The 22,143-nt window shown below is 41.1% G+C and overlaps 1 protein-coding gene across 1 annotated transcript in view; it reads left to right on the top strand.

Moving 5' to 3' along the window:
- Positions 1 to 3,979: 3,979 nt before the first annotated feature.
- The window catches only part of LOC108679976 (transient receptor potential cation channel subfamily A member 1 homolog), a gene marked incomplete at its 5' end in the record, with an annotated part of 38,090 nt that continues 19,926 nt past the window's right edge, over positions 3,980 to 22,143 (top strand). The window contains 14 exon segments of the mRNA XM_047884002.1: positions 3,980 to 4,200; positions 5,300 to 5,427; positions 7,337 to 7,548; positions 7,850 to 8,005; positions 8,329 to 8,364; positions 9,377 to 9,508; positions 10,517 to 10,636; positions 11,638 to 11,765; positions 12,239 to 12,395; positions 17,072 to 17,268; positions 17,962 to 18,052; positions 18,802 to 18,963; positions 20,385 to 20,527; positions 20,966 to 21,109. Coding sequence (XP_047739958.1) covers positions 3,980 to 4,200; positions 5,300 to 5,427; positions 7,337 to 7,548; positions 7,850 to 8,005; positions 8,329 to 8,364; positions 9,377 to 9,508; positions 10,517 to 10,636; positions 11,638 to 11,765; positions 12,239 to 12,395; positions 17,072 to 17,268; positions 17,962 to 18,052; positions 18,802 to 18,963; positions 20,385 to 20,527; positions 20,966 to 21,109 — 2,027 coding nt within the window.

Here is a 22,143-nt window from a genome sequence, read left to right as displayed (position 1 = left end):
AATAATACAGAGTCTTTTGAGGAATTTTATCCCAGAACGAAGGATAGAGCGGTTGCGGTTGAGCGGTGTCACAAGACAGACGTGCGTGCTGCGCGGGCTCACAGCTTGCCTTTTCACAATGCGGTTGAACTGTATTAACGCATTTTGTATTGAAACGTCTCACTAAAAGGACTTGAAGTGAAGTCAGTGAAAGAGAATGCAAACAGAGAGTGGAAGTAAATAGCGGTTCCCTGTTTTGTAATGCTAAAAAACAAGGGTAAATCTAGTGAGTGATGGCACCTTGTGTCAAAGATATGCCAAGTGCACTCTGTTAAGCCTACTCTCTCGAGCCGAGCTCCGTCAACTTCACCCTTGCCCCTCCGTCTACTTCTACGCTGCCCGCCGTCTAGGGACTCTTATCCTGCCCCTCACCCTCTCTACCCCTCTGCCGCGAGCCTTTCATTCCCTCAGCCAACCCCTCTCCCCTCGCTCAGCTGTTCAGCTGAGTCCCCTTGCTCAGCTAGAGTCGTAATTTTTGACGGAACTTTAACTCTACTCAAAGTAAATTCAGTTTCAAAATTGTGTGTTTCCGTGCATTGTATTTTTAATTTCCAATTCTGTTTTAAATAGAATTTTAACTTCAACTCTACTCAAGTCAATTCAGTTTTTACACTTGTGTTTTCCTTCGTGCATTGAAACTCAGTCGTATGTTTCTCCGTCCTTTTCTGTATTTTTCTCCGTTCAAGAGATCTAGTTCGTGCACTTAATAATGGCTGGAAAGAAAATAAAAAAGATAGTCGAAAAGCCCTCAACGGCCTCTAGAGAAAAGCCATCTACGGCCTCTAGAATAAAAAATAAAACCAAATCAGCCCAGCTAGAGATGGAAGTTTGCAAGTACTGCAAAGAGATATCTCTGAGCGAAGTCCAGACAGTTACCTTAAATGCCTAGCTCCTTATCGAACCCGGTGGAAGTCTAGTAGCTATTTCAAACTATCGCCAGTCATGAAAAGATCCGATCAAATGATACGAGTTTAGATCTATGAACAAGGCACGAAAAGGAAAAGAATCGGCGACAGGCCACATCAGGCCTACATTTTCAGCGCCGACATCATTATGTTATGTTATGTTATGTTATAGCCGTGCTTTGGCCACTCACAGATTGGAGCTGGCGCTCATTTTGGTAAACATCCCTCGCCATGATTCCCCATAGATTTTCAATGGGGTTGAGGTCTGGACTATATAGTGCTGGCCATGTCAATAGGTTAATATTCTGCTCTTGTAACCACTTGTTTGCTGACTTCGAGGTACGAATCGAAGCATTGTCTTGCTGGAAAACATATGATCCCTCATGTTTCTCATCGGCAAAAGGGAGAAGATGGTGAAATAGCGTGTGCTTGTATGCTTCGGAATATTGTCTCCCATGTAAAATAGCTGGAGTTGATTTACCCTTTCGGCTGAACGCCCTCCAGCCATGATTTATGGCTGGGGTGGATACTCACACAGAAATAAGGTCATATAAACACATTTTCTGTGTAATATGATTTCAGCCAAATTTTGTTAACCAGTTAATATATTAAGTTACTAAAATTGTAGCCAAGGTTAACATTTAAGTGACTCCAGTTTCGTTTTTCTTTTGCTTTCGCTTGCTCCTCCGAGTATGGAATAAGAATTTCGCCGCTGATATTGAGGGAACGGAATGATGCTATTTACTATTTTCAACCATTTCGTACGTTTACCAGGCACGCCGTTCCCTGCAAGTGTTCTGAATAATCTATAAATCGCTGCGGTAATGAGAACCTGTCGATACATCTGTCATCTGTCTCGTTTATTGATGAAAGCGCCTGTCTCATTTGCACTGGTCAATTTGTGAAATTTTCTTTTGTTTTTAAGAGAATAGGTGACTATTTTACTAACTGGAATAAAGTAAATTTTCTGTCAGGCGTCCTAGGCTTCCTGCGTTTTCATATATACAATTATCGTCATGAAAAAAAATAATACGTCATAAAATCACACCGTGGCGTATGAGCTGAAGGCATGAAAAGTGAGAGAAGTGAATTTGATGAATTGGAGGAAAACTAGTTAATACGAGTGCAGACATTTATATCAAGTTCAAAAAATCAGTATTGGAAACGTACGTATGAGTCTTTTATGGAACAGTTTGTGGTGTGATAGACCGAGCCCGTGTGCAGCATTCCATGCGCTAAAAAGTATTTGGAGTGGAGAAAAAGTATTTCGATTTAATACGGTGTAAACAGACTGTGTATGTGCTAATTTTATGTTAAAACTGAACTGGTATAAAATTATATAGAGATTGAAAGTCAACTAACAGGACCGCAGACTATGAGGATGGTCTTAGAAAGTATGCACTACTCTTCCTAGTCAGTCAAAAGCATGTCATACTTCGCGAGGTACCGACGACCCCTGCAGCAGGGATATTTTCTCAGTTGTGGTCCGGGATGAGCCCCAAGAGCAGAGGTCCTTCGGGATCCAATTAATGTAAAATTCAACCTGCTGGGGGTGGGGGATCCATCGGGACACAATTGATATAACATCGTGCCTGCTAGCTAGGGAGGCTAGGGGATCGATACGAGGAAGGCTATAGGGGGGAGTCATCCCCAAATTTTGGGAATTGACTGCCGCTTGCCTGAACCTATATAAATGTGGCTACTAACCTTCTAAATGTGTGTCAAAGTTTATTTGTTTGTTTGTTAATGTATTTGTGTTGGATTGTTTAAGGTTTGGCGAATGCGGGTGCATCCACGATACTTATCATGGCAGAATTTTACCATGCATGAACTTGAAAATTTATCTGTACTGGTAGAAGTGAAAGGCGTTGCAGAGCCGTATGGAAAAGATCGGATTAACAATTGAACTTTGATTTTTAATGAGGATTTAGGAATTCGATTTGGATTACGCAAAATAATACGTTCATATTTTTGAAACGATATTCAAATGGTTGTTCTATGTTCATGAGAAATGTAGTTTTGGTCCGGTATCTTTTTTTTTAAATGTGTCTCATTGCTTTATTATTATTATTAAAAGAAATAGAGACAACTGGAATGAGGGGATACGGAGTGGCGGAAGTATAAAATTGCATTGATTATTGAGCTCGGGCAACACCGGGCATGAAATAAGTTCATATTTGAATGAATTAAATGGGTCTTACGAAAATGGGAGTATGGCTTGAGCGGTTTACATTACCTCATTGACGCGCGAAAGTGAGAGATTTGCTCAAGTTTTCTAAGTTGTTCTTGTATGTTAAGTTAGAGTAACGATGCCTATGTAAAGCCCTATGAGCATCGTATTATTGCAAACAAAAACTATTCCATGGATCGTCGAATTGAATTTTCTAATCTACAAATCGATGGAGAATTTTTGTATCCTTGCTGATTTTACTGGAACAATACCAGATAATTAATCATGCATAGTAAAGTACTTGCAATAATGGTTACGTAACTTGTAGTCGTGATAATGTCAATTCCTGCATTTGCATTATTCTTAAACTCTCAATATCATGAAAGGTTAAATTCAACTTCAGATATTTTTAATTTTTAAGTCTTTAATTATTCATATATTCAACACATTTACTCTTTACTCATATGAGAGAAAATTGCGATAACGTTCGCATAAGAAATTAAATTTAACAGCCTTAAATTTAAGAAACTAATTTAAAACAGCCTTAAATTGTAAATTTCTAACTCAAGTATTCCCGTTTTTCTGGCGCCAGTTGGCGCGTGACGGCGACAAAATTCAACAGACTTGAATTTAAATTTTAAATTACATTTCTAACACAAGTATTCCCGTGTTTCTGGCGCCAGTTGGCGCGTGACGGCGACAAAATTCAACAGACTTAAATTTAAATTTTAAATTACATTTCTAACACAAGCATTCCCGTGTTTCTGGCGCCAGTTGGCGCGTGACGGCGACAAAATTCAACAGACTTAAATTTAAATTTTAAATTACATTTCTAACTCAAGCATCTCCGTGTTTCTGGCGCCAGTTGGCTCGTGACGGTGACAGCGCCATGCTGGCGTCAGCCATCAGTCGGCTGGGGGAGCACAGGCGCGGGCGCATCGATCAGCTGGACAGCAATCACCTGGCGCCGCTGCATTACGCTGCGCGCTACGCTCACCCTGACGTTATCAAGACGCTGCTGCAGGCCGGCGCTCTGGTCAACATCAGGGGCCAGGACGAGCTTACGCCGCTGCACTGCGCCGCCAGGTGGGGCGTGGTGATATGGTGCTGCGTGATGATATGGTGCTGCGTGATGATATGGTGCTGCGTGATGAATTGGGGCGTGATGATAAGGGGCCTGATGCGTGATGATATGGGGCGTGATGAGTGATCATATGGAGCGTGCTGCGTGATGATATGGAGCGTGCTGCGTGATGATAAGGGGTGTGCTGCGTGATGATATGAGGCGTGATGATAGGGGCGTGATGCGCGATGATATGGAGCGTGATGATAAGGGGCGTGATGCGCGATGATATGGGGCGTTATGAAAAGGGGCGTGATGCGCGATGATATGGGGCGTGTTGCGTGATGATATGGGGCGTGCTGATAAGGGGCGTGATGCGTGGTGCCATGGGGCGTGCTGCGTGATGAATTGGGGCGTAATGATAAGGGGCGTGATGCGCGGTGATATGGGGCGTGATGATAAGGGGCGTGATGCGCGATGATATGGGGCGTGATGAAAAGGGGCGTGATGCGCGATGATATGGGGCGTGTTGCGTGATGATATGGGGCGTGCTGATAAGGGGGTGATGCGTGATGATACGGGGCGTGCTGCGTGATGATATGGGGCGTGCTGATAAGGGGGTGATGCGTGATGATATGGGGCGTGCTGATAAGGGGCGTGATGCGTGGTGCCATGGGGCGTGCTGCGTGATGAATTGGGGCGTGATGATAAGGGGCGTGATCGATGCGTGATGATATGGGGCGTGCTACGTAAACTGTGCCCCCAGGTGGGCGCTGCGCGATGCAATGGTGCGTGCTGCGTGCTCTGTGCTGCGCGTACCTGCCTCACGAAATTTAATGAACAAGTCATGGTGAACGCGATTTTATATACGGGGCTTGATACACAGGACTTGTTGCACCAGACTTGCGATCCGAGCCCTGATGCATGAGTTTTGATGAATAGATGTAAAGGCTCGAGCCTTACTTAAGATTTACTACATTTACATTAGTATTTATGTATTTGTGAATGGATATCATACTGTAACTATCGCTCTTTCACTTCCAATGGAACACAAGTTAAACGCAAAAAGAAACATGAAGTATAGGTATAACATATGGAAATTAATTACTGAAATTTGACCAGGTATCGGAAATCCATCAAATCGATTCGTAGTCGCAGAGCAAGTCGGCAAGTCAATCCTATCACTTCTGACGATACAATCGAGGAGGAGAAAACGGAGCAGGACAATCCGAGCATCTCCAATGAAAAGGGTGAGTCACCAATCCTTATGCAGTTATTATTACTTCAAAGCCTTGTAGTGAATCCATTCCAAATTTTAATTCGATTTACTTATCTTTTAAAAGTGTGATCAGTTTTATTTGATTCAATTGTCATTCGTATTTTCTCACTCCGATCCATAAGATTTTGGTTGAACTTTTCAAGTGAACCCACCCCACTTTAGTTCTTCTTTACCCCTTTAGTTCTTCTAAGATTCTGAACTCGAATTAAGTAGTTCAATTATTGTCCCTTGTTTTTATTTTTTAATCCCAGTCTACGTTAACTCTATGGCTGTGAACCCATGAAAATGTCATGTTGTAAAACGCTGTATTTCTGATCCAGAGAACGCTTTCAATTCAATAGATTTCACGCTTTCCTTAAAAATTAACAAAGAATTTTAATACGAAAAAGATAGTACAGAAATTCAGTATATCTTCATAAAGGAAAACGTTTCGAAGTTCAGCTACATCTTCAGTTTGACAGTTTAGAAAATAAATACATTCATTTTATAATCCAAAATTCAAAGTCAGACAGTAAAACCTAAAATTGACAAATAAAACACAAAGCAACTTAAAATAGAACAGCAAGAATGGCTTATCTGTTAAAAATCTCAAGGGGATGGAAACTGAGTGCGGAATTTAAGCTAGCCTTAAGCTTGATAATATATAGGGATTTTAAAATTCGTAAATCATAAAGACCTGTATCGGAAGCTAAAATTCTGAAGTCACTGTCGGGCAACGGGACACGGTGGAGTGGCATGAATTCGGACTGCTGTATGAGGGGGGTAAAGCTAGTAAATTTTCTGTTCGATAATTCCTGTTTTTATGCTCAGCAACTCTAGAATAAAAGTTGTGTGACGTCATACCGACGTAAGCTGATGCGCATTGCGCAAAACTAAATATGTAAACAAGAGACGTTCGCATTAAGTCAGGGAGAGAAACTTTATACCCTAAGAAGGAGCTGATCTTAAAATTATTCACGAAAAATACCCGACTATTGACATTTAGAAAGTACTTCATGAATGAAACTTTCAATTCTCAACACATAGTTTCAGATGCTGAGCCGAAGTATGGGAATGAATAGTAAACAACGTTTCTATTATCACATTCGGGAGCAACCTCAGACTAAAATATTGTTTAGACGAAAAATACATATTGTTTAGTCAAAAATATTGTATATTGTTCAGACAAAAAATTCTTAATTGTGAGTAAAGACCAAATGAGACGGGAACCCATTGAGGGAGAATTAAGGTACAGCGCAAAAATTCAAGTTCAGATTGCAAGACATGGAAGGTTGAGTAAATGCGAAAAACTGCGATGTATTAGTGTTTGAATCGAATTTTATTTACTACAGATAGTGACTGTGACTTCAGAATTTTAGCTTCCACTTCCGGTCTTTCTGATTTACGAACTTTAGAATCCCTCTATATTTTCAAACAGAAGCCAAGCTTAAATTCCGCACTCAGTTCCCACCCCCTTGAGATTATTGACAGAGAGGCCAGTCTTGTTGTGTTATTCTAGGCTGATTTGTCTTTTATTTGTCAATCTGACTTTGAAGTTTGGATCATAAAATGATTGTATTTACTTTTTAGATTGTTGAAGTGACGATGGAACTGGACTCCGAAACGTTTTTCTTAATAGAGATATGGCGAATTCCTGTGTCATCTTCTTTGCTTCTAAATTTCTTGTTAATTCAACTTCTATGGACAGTAATTTACTTTTGTCTCGGAGGTTTCACTCATGTTACTTTTAACACATTCATTTGAAGGATAAAGTTCTCAATTTCAAAGCTGAAATGTTTCTCTTTTTTTAAATTATCAATCTACTTTTCAATGCCCGGATATTTATATTTTTTCCTCTATAAATTTCCGACATAATAAGCCCACGACCCCATCTTTTGCAGAGCTGCTCTTAGCCAATAACCCGTCTGTCGTGGGTGACGTCTCGCGTTTCGGCAAGCCGTCCAACGACTCGGTGGTACGTCTGTTAGTGGAGAACGGCGCTGACGTTAATGCTGTTGACGTGTACGATCTCACGCCCCTGCACTACGCCTGCATGAGGGGCAATGATGTGGCCATACGCGACCTGCTCTCGTACCCGCAGGTTCTCATTGAGGTACGTGACTCGCGCGCTGTGTTGACACAACAATTTTATCAATTGATAATAAATCCTATTTAGACGGCGCAATTCGCAATAAATTATATTATTCACATATAATTGGCACGAATTCGTGATTGTATACTAAAAAATGAATCTTATTTTCTTTATATTTTTTTATTTGCCTTCTTGCCTGTGAGATTTTGAGAGAAGTATAACCCGCTGTCTTTTTACGTTTCTGAATAAATGCCTCGGTAAATTTCCTCCAGTTTTCTAATTACCTATATTACCTATTTTTACCATCTCATATTACCCCCAGGAGACCGACAAGCAGAACATGACGCCCCTGTTCCTCGCAGCGACTTTTGGTTACGCTGACGCAGTAACGCAACTGCTTATCTCCGGCGCCAACATCTTCGTCAGAGATGAGGAATACCAGACGCCGTTACATAGGGCGGCTGCTGAGGGCCACAAGGTAATACCAGACGCCTTTACATAGGGCGGCTGCTGAGGGACATAAGGTAATACCAGACGCCATTACATAGGGCGGCTGCCGAGGGACATATATAATACCAGACGCCGTTATATAGGGTGCTGAGGGCCACAAGGTAATACCAGACGCCGTTACATAGGGCGGCTGCTGAGGGCCATAAGGTAATACCAGACGCCATTACATAGGGCGGCTGCCGAGGGACATATATAATACCAGACGCCGTTACATAGGGCGGCTGCTGAGGGTTACAAGGTAAAACCAGACGCCGTTACGGGCGGCTGCTGAGGGCCACAAGGTAATACCAGACGCCGTTACATAGGGCGGCTGCTGAGGGCCACAAGGTAATACCAGACGCCATTACATAGGGCGGCTGAGGGACATTAGTATGTAGTACAGAAGAGGGCCTATCATCGAAGTTTGCATAAAAGACTTAATAGAATAACGACCATTCACCCCCGAATAAAACCTGACCATTTACCTCCGATCTTACCCCGAATCTTAGCCATCAAAGTTCGGCGAAAATCAAAATACTGCTTCTGTTCCTGCTCCAAGGTACATGATACCGATATGAAGTATTTATTCATTTATTTTTTATGATGATATTGCCACGGAAAAGAATCAAAATCCTGCTGATAGTTTTACACCCGTGGGAGACATAATAGCTGTAGTTCAATTTACTTATCCCAAAACTATCACATACTACCAAGACAAACCATTAGAACGAATTCAAATTTAATAATTCTATTCGAGCTACCTGTCATCGATATGAAGAACATTCATAGTGACTACATTGCTTGCGATATGCCCTTTGCAGAGTTTCAAGAACTGATGTACCAAGAACTGAAATAAAGTACCTTATAGCTTTGTGTTAATTAATAGAGATCAGCACGCAGGTTCTGGAAAGTAGTTCAAAAATGTATATCAATTATATATTCCAAAGAAGTATCTTTCAAAGCGACACTTGCTCGAGGTTAAGTCCTGGGTTATTAATGACGAATAGTGTCCAAATATTTACTAACTGATTAAAATCTATTGGGAATATTGGAAGTGCTATCCAATCGGGGGAAATGGTCTTAACTTATGATTAGTGCCTTTAATGCAGACTGTGATCTCTTTCTATACTACTCACATCAATTCCATATTCTCAATTAATTAACATCTTCTGCATACACTCTTACGCAAAAATCTGCAGTTTACGTAAGGTGTCTTTTTTTTAAACAATCCAATAAGTTAACGCAGTCTCAGCGCTCGAATTTTAATCGCCGACAAAAGTAAATAAGAGATAATAATTAGCAAGCAATTAACCTTTCACTGTTGTGCAGGAGATTAATTAAGCAATTAACTGTTGTGCAGGAGATCGTCCACCTCCTGCTGAGCGTGTGCAAGAAGCGCGGCGACGGCGACCTTCTACACAACCTCATCCTGGCACGCAACAGCGAACGCATGACTGCGCTCTACCAGGCCGTCGCTAATGGCCATTACCAGGTTACTAATTACTACCTAAAATGAATGGGTATTATACTGGACGGCCATTACCAGGTTACTAATTAATGACTCAAATGAATGGGTATTATACTGGACAGCCATTACCAGGTTACTAATTACTACCTCAAATGAATGGGTATTATAGTGGACGGCCATTACCAGGTTACTAATTACTACCTCAATTGAATGGGTGTAATACTGGACGGCCATTATCAGATTACTAATTTCTACTTCAATTGAATGGGTATAACCCTGGACGGCCATTACCACGTTTAATAACTTATGACTCAAATGACTAGGACTAACACTGGACGGCCATTACTAGGTTACTATTAATTAATGACTCGAATGAATGGGACTAACACTGGACGGCCATTACCAGGTTACTATTAATTAATGACTCAAATGAATGGGACTAACACTGGACGGTCATTAACAGGCTCTTTCCTACTATTAATTACTCACTACCATATACTATTAATTAATGACTCAAATGAATGGGACTAACACTGGACGGTCATTAACAGGCTCTTTCCTACTATTAATTACTCACTACCATACTACTCGTACTTCATACTACTAAATAAATAAATGTGAAGTGGACTGGATTGACAGTTTAAATACGTACAATCCTTATTTAAACATTAGTACGGTACGCCAAGAGTAGAGAAGATATCATGCATAACTCGATCTTGACCGCAGTTGCCAAAAATACTAACCCAAATCGTAACCCGTGAGTGCTACGCGTTTGATTACTTTTTTTCTACATTCAACTTACAATTCATTCTATAATGAATTATATTAGCGCCAAGGGAGTAGTCGAAAAAGTTTTGTAATCCCTTTTATCGATGACATAACTTTATTTCTACCGCATTGACGGCAATACGTTATCCCAGTATGCATGAAATTCAAGTTAGCGTTGATTGAATATTCGTCATAGATTTTTTTGATAGATATTAGATTATTATAGATTAGATTATAGATTATTTATAGATTATTAACGTGCAGACGAGCAGACTGCTGCTGGAGGAGGGCGCTGATCCCAACGTCACGCGTGACACGCTCGCCACGCCCCTGCACGCTGCCGCCACTGCTGGCTCTGAGGAACTCATAGAGCTTCTCGTCAGGGTAATGCTGAGTCAGGGTAATGCTGAGTCAGGGTAATGCTGAGTCAGGGTAATGCTGAGTCAGGGTAATGCTGGGTCAGGGTAATGCTGGGTCAGGGTAATGCTGAATCAGGGTAATGCTCAGTCAGGGCACTCGTCAGCGTAATGCTGAGTCAGGGTAATGCTGAGTCAGGGTAATGCTGGGTCAGGGTAATGCTGGGTCAGGGTAATGCTGAGTCAGGGTAATGCTGAGTCAGGGCACTCGTCAGGGTAATGCTGAGTCAGGGTAATGCTGAGTCAGGGCACTCGTCAGGGTAATGCTGAGTCAGGGTAATGCTGAGTCAGGGCACTCGTCAGGGTAATGCTGAGTCAGGGTAATGCTGAGTCAGGGCACTCGTCAGGGTAATGCTGGGTCAGGGCACTCGTCAGGGTAATGCTGAGTCAGGGCACTCGTCAGGGTAATGCTGGGTCAGGGCACTCGTCAGGGTAATGCTGGCGTATCGGACTCACTACGGACTTTTTTGCATTAGATTATGACACATCTTACTTCTTTTAGTATTGAGTTGCCTTTGCAATGAAAAAATGTATTTTGTTAGGTTTCCATCTATAATAATGAGTTCACGAAAGTGTTACAACTGTAATGCCGAGGAAGTGTCGCAGTTTGAAACCAGTCAATTAAAATGATTTCTACACGCTTTAGAGAATAATTGTGTACTTAACTGTGACGATTGAACCTTTAGTGCACAATCCACACTATATCTTTCGTAAAAGGATGGACCAATTCAAGAGACGTTGTTCTTCGCGTTTTTGGATAGTTTTAGGTTACCCTTTTAATAGCATAGCCGTTTTTAGCGCATTTTTTCATTTATGAAAAAAATGCACTATTGTGCTCGCCATTTCCGTCTGTCCGTCCGTCTGTCCGTGACTTCACGTTTTTGTCGACGAGAAAATGCGCTCTCTGTCACTCACTGCAGTAAGTACTGGGTTATATTTTTTTCAAAGCTAACGGTTTAATTTTTGCAGTACGATGCTCGGATAGACAGCGTGGACTGCAACCAACAAACTCCGCTCCACAAGGCGGCGGCTAACAACAGGCCTAAATCAATGAGGGCGCTCATCAAACATGGCGCCAATATTGAACGCAGGGACAGGTCAATACAACCAGTACAATTATTGCCGATTGTTATGCATTTTTAATTTATGTAACATGATGAACATTTTCCGGTTAAACTTTTCTGTCGTGTCTTTCCTTTCTTGCACTTCATTATGCCTTGAATTATTATTTATCAATCGATTGCTAGTTTTCAAACTTTATGCCTTTTTAATAATAAGTTGTCTTCGAAAAACTGCAAAAACATTGTACAATTATATTCTCTATTCATCTTGATTTATTTGTGTATAAGTCTTACGAAAAAATACGTTTTTGGCGCATTTACTCATTTATGGAAAAAATGCACTATTGTGCTCACCATGTCCATCCGTCCGTCCGTCCGTCGGTCCGTCCGTCTGACTGTCCGTCCGTCTGTCCGTCCGTCCGTGACTTCACGTTTTCGTCGACGAGAAAATGCGTTCTCTGTCACTCACTGCAGTGAGTACTGAGTTATATATTTTTTCTTGTTCGTAGGAACTCGTTCACGCCGCTGCTGCTGGCGGTGAAGGAAGGGCAGCTGGATGCGACGTTGGCTCTGCTGGAGGCCAACGCCGACGTCCAAGTTGTTGATAAAGACGAAAAATCCGTCGTTTTCTGGGGCGCCGCTGAGGGCGAAATACGGATCCTTGAGGTATGGCGTGGCAGTTGAACTTAAGTTATGGTATTAATATTACTGATCCTAGAGGTTTGGCGCGTATGTAAGGTACCTGAGCAGTGATATTAATTATTCGGATCTTTGAAGTCTGGCGGGGAGGTTGAAACCTAAGTTATGACATTAATTATACGAATCCTTGAGGTATGAAGGGACTTTGTACCTTATTATTAAGTTACCAGCATATATTTAAATACCTGTTAAATACCGAGATAAAGAATTTTCGCAGCATCAATTTTTACTTACCGAGAGCAAGTTGTTTAGCAGCATCTATTGTATACTATTTCTTGATATGATCAAATTAACATGGTAAGCTTTAAAGAGACTGACGATTGTCTTCTATGATTGAATTATATTCAAACTTTATTGAATATTACAACAGTTATCCATTAAAATAAATTTTCGTTGCACATCAATTTTGAAGAATAATAACTCACAATGCAATAATTTAATAATACAATAGTGTTATTTCAAAATTTTCTCGCGGAATTCACGTGAACTATCGACACACTCAAACATTTTGTTCCTAAAACTGATAATTGTTGTAGTTTGTAAAATACGCTCAGAATGAATTCATATGTTTCGAATTTTCATGCCTGTTTTATAAATCGATTTGCGACTGCTCTCGAAATGCGGCGCTTGTACAGGAAAGGTTTTGCAAGCGAAAATTACTTGATTGAAGATTATTTCCATCGAAAATTGCGCCGATGCTCACATTATTTAGTGATGTCGAAAGCAAGCAGCATATATTTTGCGCAAATTGAGAGACATTAGCTTTCCAGCATATATTTAAATACCTGGTAATTACCGCGATGAAGAATCTTTGCAGCATCTATTTTTTACTCACCGAGAGCAAGTTGTTTAGCAGCATCTATTGTATACTATTTCTTGATTTGATCAAATTAACATGGTAAGCTTCAAACACTGACGATTGTCTTCTATGATTGAATTATATTCAAACTTTATTGAATATTACAACAGTTATCCATTCAAATAAATTTTCGTTGCACATCAATTTTGAAGAATAGTCACTCACAATGCAATAATTTATTAACAAAGTATTGTTATTTCAAAATTTTCTCGCGGAATTCACGTGCGCCATCGACACTCTCAAAAATTTTATTCATAAAACTGATATTTGTTGTAGTTTGCAAAATTCGCTCCGAATGAATTTATATACTTCAAATTTTCATGCACGTTGGCTAAAATAGATAGGTTTACGATAAAAATTCAAATTTTCTTCTAGAGAGAGCGGGCGCAAAGAAAATGACATTGGATGCTATACTCTTATATAATTGAAATCATACCCCCCCTCTCCGAGAAATCACTTTCAAAAACACGCAAGAGCGTGGCATTTGTGTAATATCTTATTATTATATAAGCACCTACCCAGGTGAGTTGTATAGGAAGTGAAAATCTTCATCATTCTGTTTATGCAACATTATAATATATCCATTTGCGACTGCCCTCTGAATGCGGCGCTTAATTGTACAGGAAAAGTTTCGCAAGCAAAAATTACTTGATTTAACATTATTTTCTGTGAAAATTGAGCTGATGCTCACATTATTTAGTGATGTGGAAAGCAAGCAGCATATATTTTGCGCAAATTGTGAGACATTAGCTAACCAGCATGGATTTAAATGCCTGTAAAATACCGAGTTAAAGAATCTTCGCAGCATCTATTTTTTACTCACCGAATCTATTGTATTATTTGTATACTATTTCTTGATACGATCAAATTAACATGGTAAGCTTCAAAGAGACTGACAATTGTCTTCTATGATTGAATTATGTTCGAACTTTATTCAATATTACAACAGTTATCCATTAAAATAAATTTTCGTTGCACATCAATTTTGAAGAATAATAACTCACAATGCAATAATTTAATAATACAAAAGTGTTATTTCAAAATTTTCTCGTGGAATTCACGTGAACTATCGACACACTCAAACATTTTGTTCCTAAAACTGATAATTGTTGTAGTTTGTAAAATACGCTCAGAATTAATTTATATGTTTCGAATTTTCATGCATGTTTTATAAATCCATTGGCGACTGCTCTCGAAATGCGGCGCTTGTACAGGAAAGGTTTTGCAAGCGAAAATTACTTGATTGAAGATTATTTCCATCGAAAATTGCGCCGATTCTCACATTATTTAGTGATGTCGAAAGCAAGCAGGATATATTTTGCGCAAATTGAGAGACATTAGCTTTCCAGCATATATTTAAATACCTGTTAATTACCGCGATGAAGAATCTTTGCAGCATCTATTTTTTACTCACCGAGAGCAAGTTGTTTAGCAGCATCTATTGTATACTATTTCTTGATATGATCAGATTAACATGGTAAGCTTCGAACAGACTGACGATTGTCTTCTATTATTGAATTATACATATCCAAACATTAATTAATATTACAACAGTTATCCATTCAAATAAATTTTTGTTGCACAATAATTTTGAGGCATAATCCCACCGATTCGACACTTCAGCGAACTCGCCTGCGTACGTCGGTCATAATCCCTCACAATGCAATAATTTGTTAATACAATAGTGTTATTTCGAATTTTTCTCGCTGAATTCAAGTGAAACATCGACACTCTCAAACATTTTGTTCATAAATCTGATAATTGTAGTTTGCAAAATTCGTTCAGAATGAATTTATATATTTAGAATTTTCATGCATGTCAGCTAAAATAGATAGGTTTACGATAAAAATTCATATTTTCTTCCAGAGAAAGCGGCAGCAAAGAAAATGACATTTGATGCTATACGCTTATATATATGAATGCATACCCCTCTCCCCTATGAAAGCATACCCCTCTCTCCGAGAAATCACTTTCAAAAACACGCAAGAGCGTGGCATTTAAGTAATATCTTATTATTATATAAGCACCTACCCAGGTGAGTTGCATTGGAAGTGAAAATCGTCATCATTCTGTAGATGCAACATTATAATATATCCAGAGCTGGGCAGCGCTACTTTGAAATGTAACGGCGCTACCGCTACCGCTACACCCACAAGATTGTAGCGAGCGCTACCGCTACCGCTACAGTAAAATGTAGCGCCGCTATATTAGCCGCTACAATGGTCGAAATTATTGGAAATCTCTAAATATTTATTGTTCTGCTATTGGGATTTACTCATCAACATTGAATGATAATAAAACATTTTCAAAACATATTAATGCAACGTTATTGCAATTAACCTAACCGAACTAGTACGGGTTAGATACAGTAAATAAAAGTTACAGTTATTTTTACGTTTTACCTTCCCTACATGGATGTGTACTTTAATCTATCAATCTACAAAATTATCCATATTTACATATAAAAAATCAGTTTTTTATTTGTATATTTATATGGATTATTTTTGAGATTGGTAGATTAAAGTAGACATCCATGTAGGGAAAAATAACTGTAAAAATAACTGTGTAAAAATAACTGCAAGCAAACTGAAACATGAAAAAATACCTGTAAGTGGTAACTGGCAACAACTTAATAAGTAACAACTAACATGTTGACACTAGTAACAGGCTGAGGTTGACAACATTACACCGAAATCTTTCGTACAGGTTTATTCTGTAATTTATATTATGTATGTATCATGCTGGTTTTTTAATAATATATAATACTATTAAGTAAAATCTAAAGGCTTTATCTATCAATGTAGCGGTAGCGCTGTAGCGGCAAAACCTCGTATCACTACTTAAATATGTAGCGCCGCTACCGCTACCGCTACATGTAGCGCGCTACTGCCCACCTCTGGAATTACGCGGATCCGTAAGATTTGATGGAAAGCTTTACCTAATGTTATGGTATTGATTAAACGTATCCTTATGATTTGTTGGGATGTTTTACCTAAGTCATAGTATTCATTATACGGCAACTTAAAGTTTGGCGTGGATGTTTTACATAAGCCATAGTACAATAGTAATTATTCGGATCCTTAGGGTTTGGCCAAGGGAAATCCCTTAAAAGATTATTAAAATGATTGTTCGTTAGCAGGTGAATCAAATTTTCGTTGATGGTCTGTCATCCTATCTCACACCTGGAACTATTTTCCTCGGCGATGACAAATAAAAAAGAGTGACGGTATTAATTTAAATCTCTATCGTCATTCTTTCTTGTAGTTGCCGTCAAATAATCATTCCAAATATAAAATTATAATTCAACTGAAGAATTACTTGACGCTGAGCTCGTCAATTAATCGTTATTTGTCAAGTAATCCACATGCGTTGAGCTCATCGACACGTTGATATTAAAATTGCAAAAAACAGTTCTAAGCACAAGACTCGTCCCTAAGGAGCTTCTGAAGATAAATATTGCACAAAATATAACAGTTCTGAGCACAAGACTCGTCCCTTAGTAGCATTTGAAGATAAATATTGCACAAAATATAACAGTTCTGAGCACAAGACTCGTCCCTTAGTAACAGTTCTGAGCACAAGACTCGTCCCTTAGTAGCATTTGAAGATAAATATTGCACAAAATATAACAGTTCTGAGCACAAGACTCGTCCCTTAGGAGCTCCTGAAAATAAATATTGCGCAAAACATAACAGTTCTAAGCACAAAACTTGTTCCTAATTAGCTTCTGAAGATAAATATTGCCCAAAACATAACAGTTCTGAACACAAGACTCGTCCCCTAGGAGCTCCTGAAGAACCCGCTGTGCGTGGAGCTCATCGACACGTCAGACCGGTACGGCAACTCGCCCCTGCACGAGGCGGCGCGCCGAGGGTTCCGGCAGACGGTGGCCGCCCTCCTCGACGCAGGCTCCCAAATTGACAACAAGAACGAGGACGAAGAGACGGCGCTGCACGTCGCCGCTGAGGAGGGCAAGAACAGGTATCATATTTTAGGGGCCAGTGAATTTTCGTCTAGGAGGGCCAGTGAATTTTTTGTCTGTGGATGGCCGGTGAATTTTCGTCGAGGAGGGCCAGTGAATTTTCGTCGAGGAGGACCAGTGAATTTTTCGTGAGAGGAGGGCCAGTGAATTTTTGTCGAAGAGGGCCGGTGAATTTTCGTCGAAGAGGGCCAGTGAATTTTTGTCGAGGAGGGCCAGTGAATTTTGTCGAGGATGGCCAGTGAATTTTTGTCGAGGAGGGCCGGTGAATTTTCGTTGAAGAGGGCCAGTGAATTTTTTGTCGAAGTGGGCCAATGAATTTTTTGTCTGAGGAGGGCCGGCGAATTTTCGTCGAGGAGGACCAGTGAATTTTCCTTCGAGGAGGGCCAGTGAATATTTCGTCTGAGGAGGGCCAGTGACTTTTGGTTGTATCATATTTTATTTTCGCATTGGGACGGAGGCAAAGCCTACGAATGATTTCAATTAGTTGTGCGGAGTGATATTATAAATCAAATAGAATTTTCACAAACATTCGATATGTATTTTGTTCGAATACATTCATATTCTATAAAGTCGTGTTTTAAAATAATAGGACTCATGTTTTATAATAATGAAAGTTTTTTGATTCCTGCTTGCAAAATTCCCAAATCAATATTCATTCAAATGCTATTAATCCGTTCATAAAATGGTTCCAGGGTCGTGATGGAGTTGATTGGCCGGTATCGCTACCTCATAAACGATCAGAACGAAGACTCGGATACACCACTGCATTTAGCCAGTCTCAAGGTGAGATATTGCATCAGGCCTGTCGCTCTTAATAATGGGGTCTTCCTTCGTTAATTTGCATATGAAGACTACTGATTTTACCCTCCTACATATCCGGTTTACCTACAGCTCGTTCTCTACCTACAGCTGCGGTTTCACCTTGAGAAGGAGACATTTCACTCAATGATTAAACAAAAGTCGCTCAGACTGGAATGTCTTTGATCAGGAAGCGACAGCTTCCTGCCTAAAAATATTATTTAATCGAAGCGGCATATTCGTTAAATTGGATTTGTGGAGTAAAATGTATAGATACCAAAACTTTGAATTAGAATCTCCGAATCTCAATGGATGAAGATGGTCATTGGATAATGAAAAATGGATGATAGTCATTTTTGATGGCTCAGGTACGCAGTCTTGAATTCACAACTCTTTCATGCGTCGCGTGTGGAGACTTCAAGATGAGGCAGTAAATAATAAAGACCTTCGCTCGTGTTTTGCTATCGAATGAAGACATGAACTCGAAAATCAGTGTACAGGTTGCATATACAGTATTTTATTCGCTAAGAGTACACTAACTGCATTTTTAGATTCAGTAGCTTATTGCTCTTTAATAGCTCCCACAGTAGATTGGTGCTGCGGATCAAGCCACAAGTCATGGTCGCGATTTCAGGGCCACTCTTTTATAGCTTCCATAGTACATTGGCTCTTTTATAGCCTCCATAGTAGATTGGTGCTGCGGATCAAGTCACAAGTCATGGTCGCGATTTCAGGGCCACCAGGCTGTGGTCAAGACGCTGCTGGACGCGGGTGCTGATGTTGAGGCGCGCAACACGTCCTTGTGGACGCCCCTGGACTGTGCCTCATTTGAGGGACACACAGACTGCTGCCTTCTGCTCCTCGAGTACGGCTCGCCCCTCGACCCGCTCGACAAGGTGAGCTGCCTTCTGCTCCTCGAGTACGGCTCGCCTCTTGACCCGCTCGACAAGGTGAGCTGCCTTCTGCTCCTCGAGTACGGCTCGCCCCTCGACCCGCTCGACAAGATAAGCTGTCTTGAACCAATTCAATACTCCAACCGAATTTCAAGTAATCACTTTATCCAAAGATAGACGAGATCAGGAATTCTCGACAAGGTGAGCTGCCTTCTGCTCCTCGAGTACGGCTCGCCTCTCGACCCGCTCGACAAGGTGAGCTGCCTTCTGCTCCTCGAGTACGGCTCGCCCCTCGACCCGCTCGACAAAATAAGCTGTCTTGAACCAATTCAATACTCCAACCGAATTTCAAGTAATCACTTTATCCAAAGATAGACGAGATCAGGAATTTCGATCGCATATGTAAGGATGGATTATTTTACTCATTAAGTTGACATCATTGGTTGGTAGGTCATTATTGTCCCTTGCATTATTTTATGATGTTCATTGACTCCATAGAAGTTTCAATAATTTTTCAATAAACAATGGGGCAATCTTCCGTGAAACAACATTTGCAATTTTTCTTTACGAAACCTAAATATGATAGCTAGGTTCATGGAACTAAATTGATTAGTTATCCTTCTAAATATTGAGTGTTGATGTATATGTTTCGATAATCCAGATTTTTTAACCACGTCACTGCAGCTGACAGTTCGAGGCGGCCAAGTATTAATACATCAATATTATTATTGTATAAACGTTACAAATATATAGCTTGAATTTATAAATTTGTGTTTATACCAGCGTTGGACGACGTCGCTGCATCTATCACGAGGCGGGCACGCATCAATGTATTAATGTTGTTTATGCGCCAACGTTATTAATGCATTTATTAATGTATGTCTTTCGTGTATCGAGCCAGCGTCGGACCACACCACTGCAGCCGTCAGCTCTAGGGGAGCACGTGTTAATGTATTATTGTTGTTAATACATACAATATTACATGTACATTCATACATTATGCATTAATACATGCATACATTAACGTTATTAATGTATTGTATTGATGTATACATTTGTGCACATGTCAGCGTCGGACGACACCGCTGCAGCCGTCAGCTCGGGGGGAGCACGTATTAATGTATTATTCTTTTTAATATATACATTAATACATGTGTACATTGATGTATTAATGTATTGTATTAATGTATACATTTATTATAAGATGGCAGAAATTTCTTGATTATATGCGTACAATTTATGACCAGAGAGTGCATTTGAATTTTCAAAGAGTTGAACAATTCTTAGATGACGTTGGTAGATCAAAAGGCAGATTTAGCAAATAATAATATATCAACGACGTTTCGAATGTAGCAACATTCATTTTCAAGTTAAGAGAAGCGTTTTTGTTAAGAGAAGCATGTATCCATTTGTGTACATGCTAGCGTCGGACGACACCGCTGCAGCTGGCGGCGCGGGGCGGGCACGTGGAGGCCGTGCAGACGTTGCTGGCGAAGGGCGCGTCACTCGCGGCGTGCGACGCGACGGGCCGCAACGCCCTCGAGCTCGCCATCGCTGCCGGCAAGAAGTCAGTGGGAAAATTACTATAAATCTCATTTACTATCACATCTAATTTACTCTCATATCTCATTTACTCTCACATCCCATTTACTCTCACATCTCATTTACTCTCACATCTCATTTACTCTCACATCTCATTTACTCTCACATGTCATTTACTCTCACATCTCATTTACTCTCACATCTCATCTCATTTACTCACACATCTCATTTACTCTCACATCTAATTTAATCTCACATCTCATTTACTGCGAGATTTATACTAAAATAAATTCTGCTGTACAATTCTTTAAAAATATATAATTTAGAAGAAGGCATCATAACTGCCAACATAGGTAATGATTATTATCAGCAAAGGAAGTATATATTAAATGCCTTTTGGAAAATATTTTTTTTTATCTTTTGCAAATCATTCAATATAGTTGATGATTGAAATCATCATCAGAGACGTGGTGATGGCGATGGTGAAGAGCAGCCAATGGCTTGACGCCCTGCGGCACTGCAGGATCTCCAGCAGGGGGCGCCGCGTCACCCCCTTCAGGATGCTCGTCAGGCGCTTCCCTGAGGCGGCCGAGTTCGTCCTGGACAGGTGACAGAGGGACAGCAGGAGGTGACAAAGGGACAGAGGGACAGAAGGACAGCAGGAGGTGACAAAGGGACAGAGGGACAGAGGGACAGCAGGAGGTGACAGAGGGGGAGAGGGACAGAGGAAGGTGACTGAGGGACAGAGGGACAGCAGGAGGTGACAGAGGTTATACACATCTAGATGTGTATAAGAGACAGGGTGACAGAGGGGCAGAGGGACAGAGGGACAGAGTGACAGAGGGGCAGCAGGAGGTGACAGAGGGACAGCAGGAGGTGACAGAGGGACAGAGGGAGGTGACAGAGGGGCAGAGGGACAGAGGGACAGAGTGACAGAGGGGCAGCAGGAGGTGACAGAGGGACAGCAGGAGGTGACAGAGAGACAGAGGGAGGTGACAGAGAGACAGAGGGAGGTGACAGAGGGACAGAGGGAGGTGACAGAGAGACAAAGGGAGGTGACAGAGGGACAGAGGGAGGTGACAGAGAGATAGAGGGAGGTGACAGAGAGACAGAGGGAGGTGACAGAGAGACAGAGGGAGGTGACAGAGAGACAGAGGGAGGTGACAGAGAGACAGAGGGAGGTGACAGAGGGGCAGCAGGAGGTGACAGAGTGGCAGAGGGACAGAGGGGAAGAGGGACAGAGGGACAGAGTGACAGAGGGGCAGCAGGAGGTGTATGTGAGGGACAGCAGGAGGTGACAGAGAGACAGAGGGAGGTGACAGAGAGACAGAGGGAGGTGACAGAGAGACAGAGGGAGGTGACAGAGGGACAGCATCAGCAGGAGGTGACAGAGGGACAGCAGGAGGCGACAGAGGGACAGAGGGACAGCAGGAGGTGACAGAGTGACAGCAGGAGGTGACAGAGGGACAGAGGGAGGTGACAGAGGGACAGCATGAGGTGACAGAGGGACAGCAGGAGGCGACAGAGAGACAGCAGGAGGTGACATATAGGGACAGTTGAACCCATATGCAATATCCCCACGCCCGCCAGAAGTGCGCTATGGTTTGGTAGCCGTTGACTCAAACGTGTCAAGATAAAAAT

The sequence above is a fragment of the Hyalella azteca genome, unplaced genomic scaffold, assembly GCF_000764305.2.
Source record: "Hyalella azteca isolate HAZT.00-mixed unplaced genomic scaffold, Hazt_2.0.2 contig14244, whole genome shotgun sequence".
Lineage (NCBI taxonomy): Eukaryota > Metazoa > Arthropoda > Malacostraca > Amphipoda > Hyalellidae > Hyalella > Hyalella azteca.
Note: the sequence above shows the minus strand (reverse complement) of the source record. Positions and strands in the feature narration are given on the sequence as shown.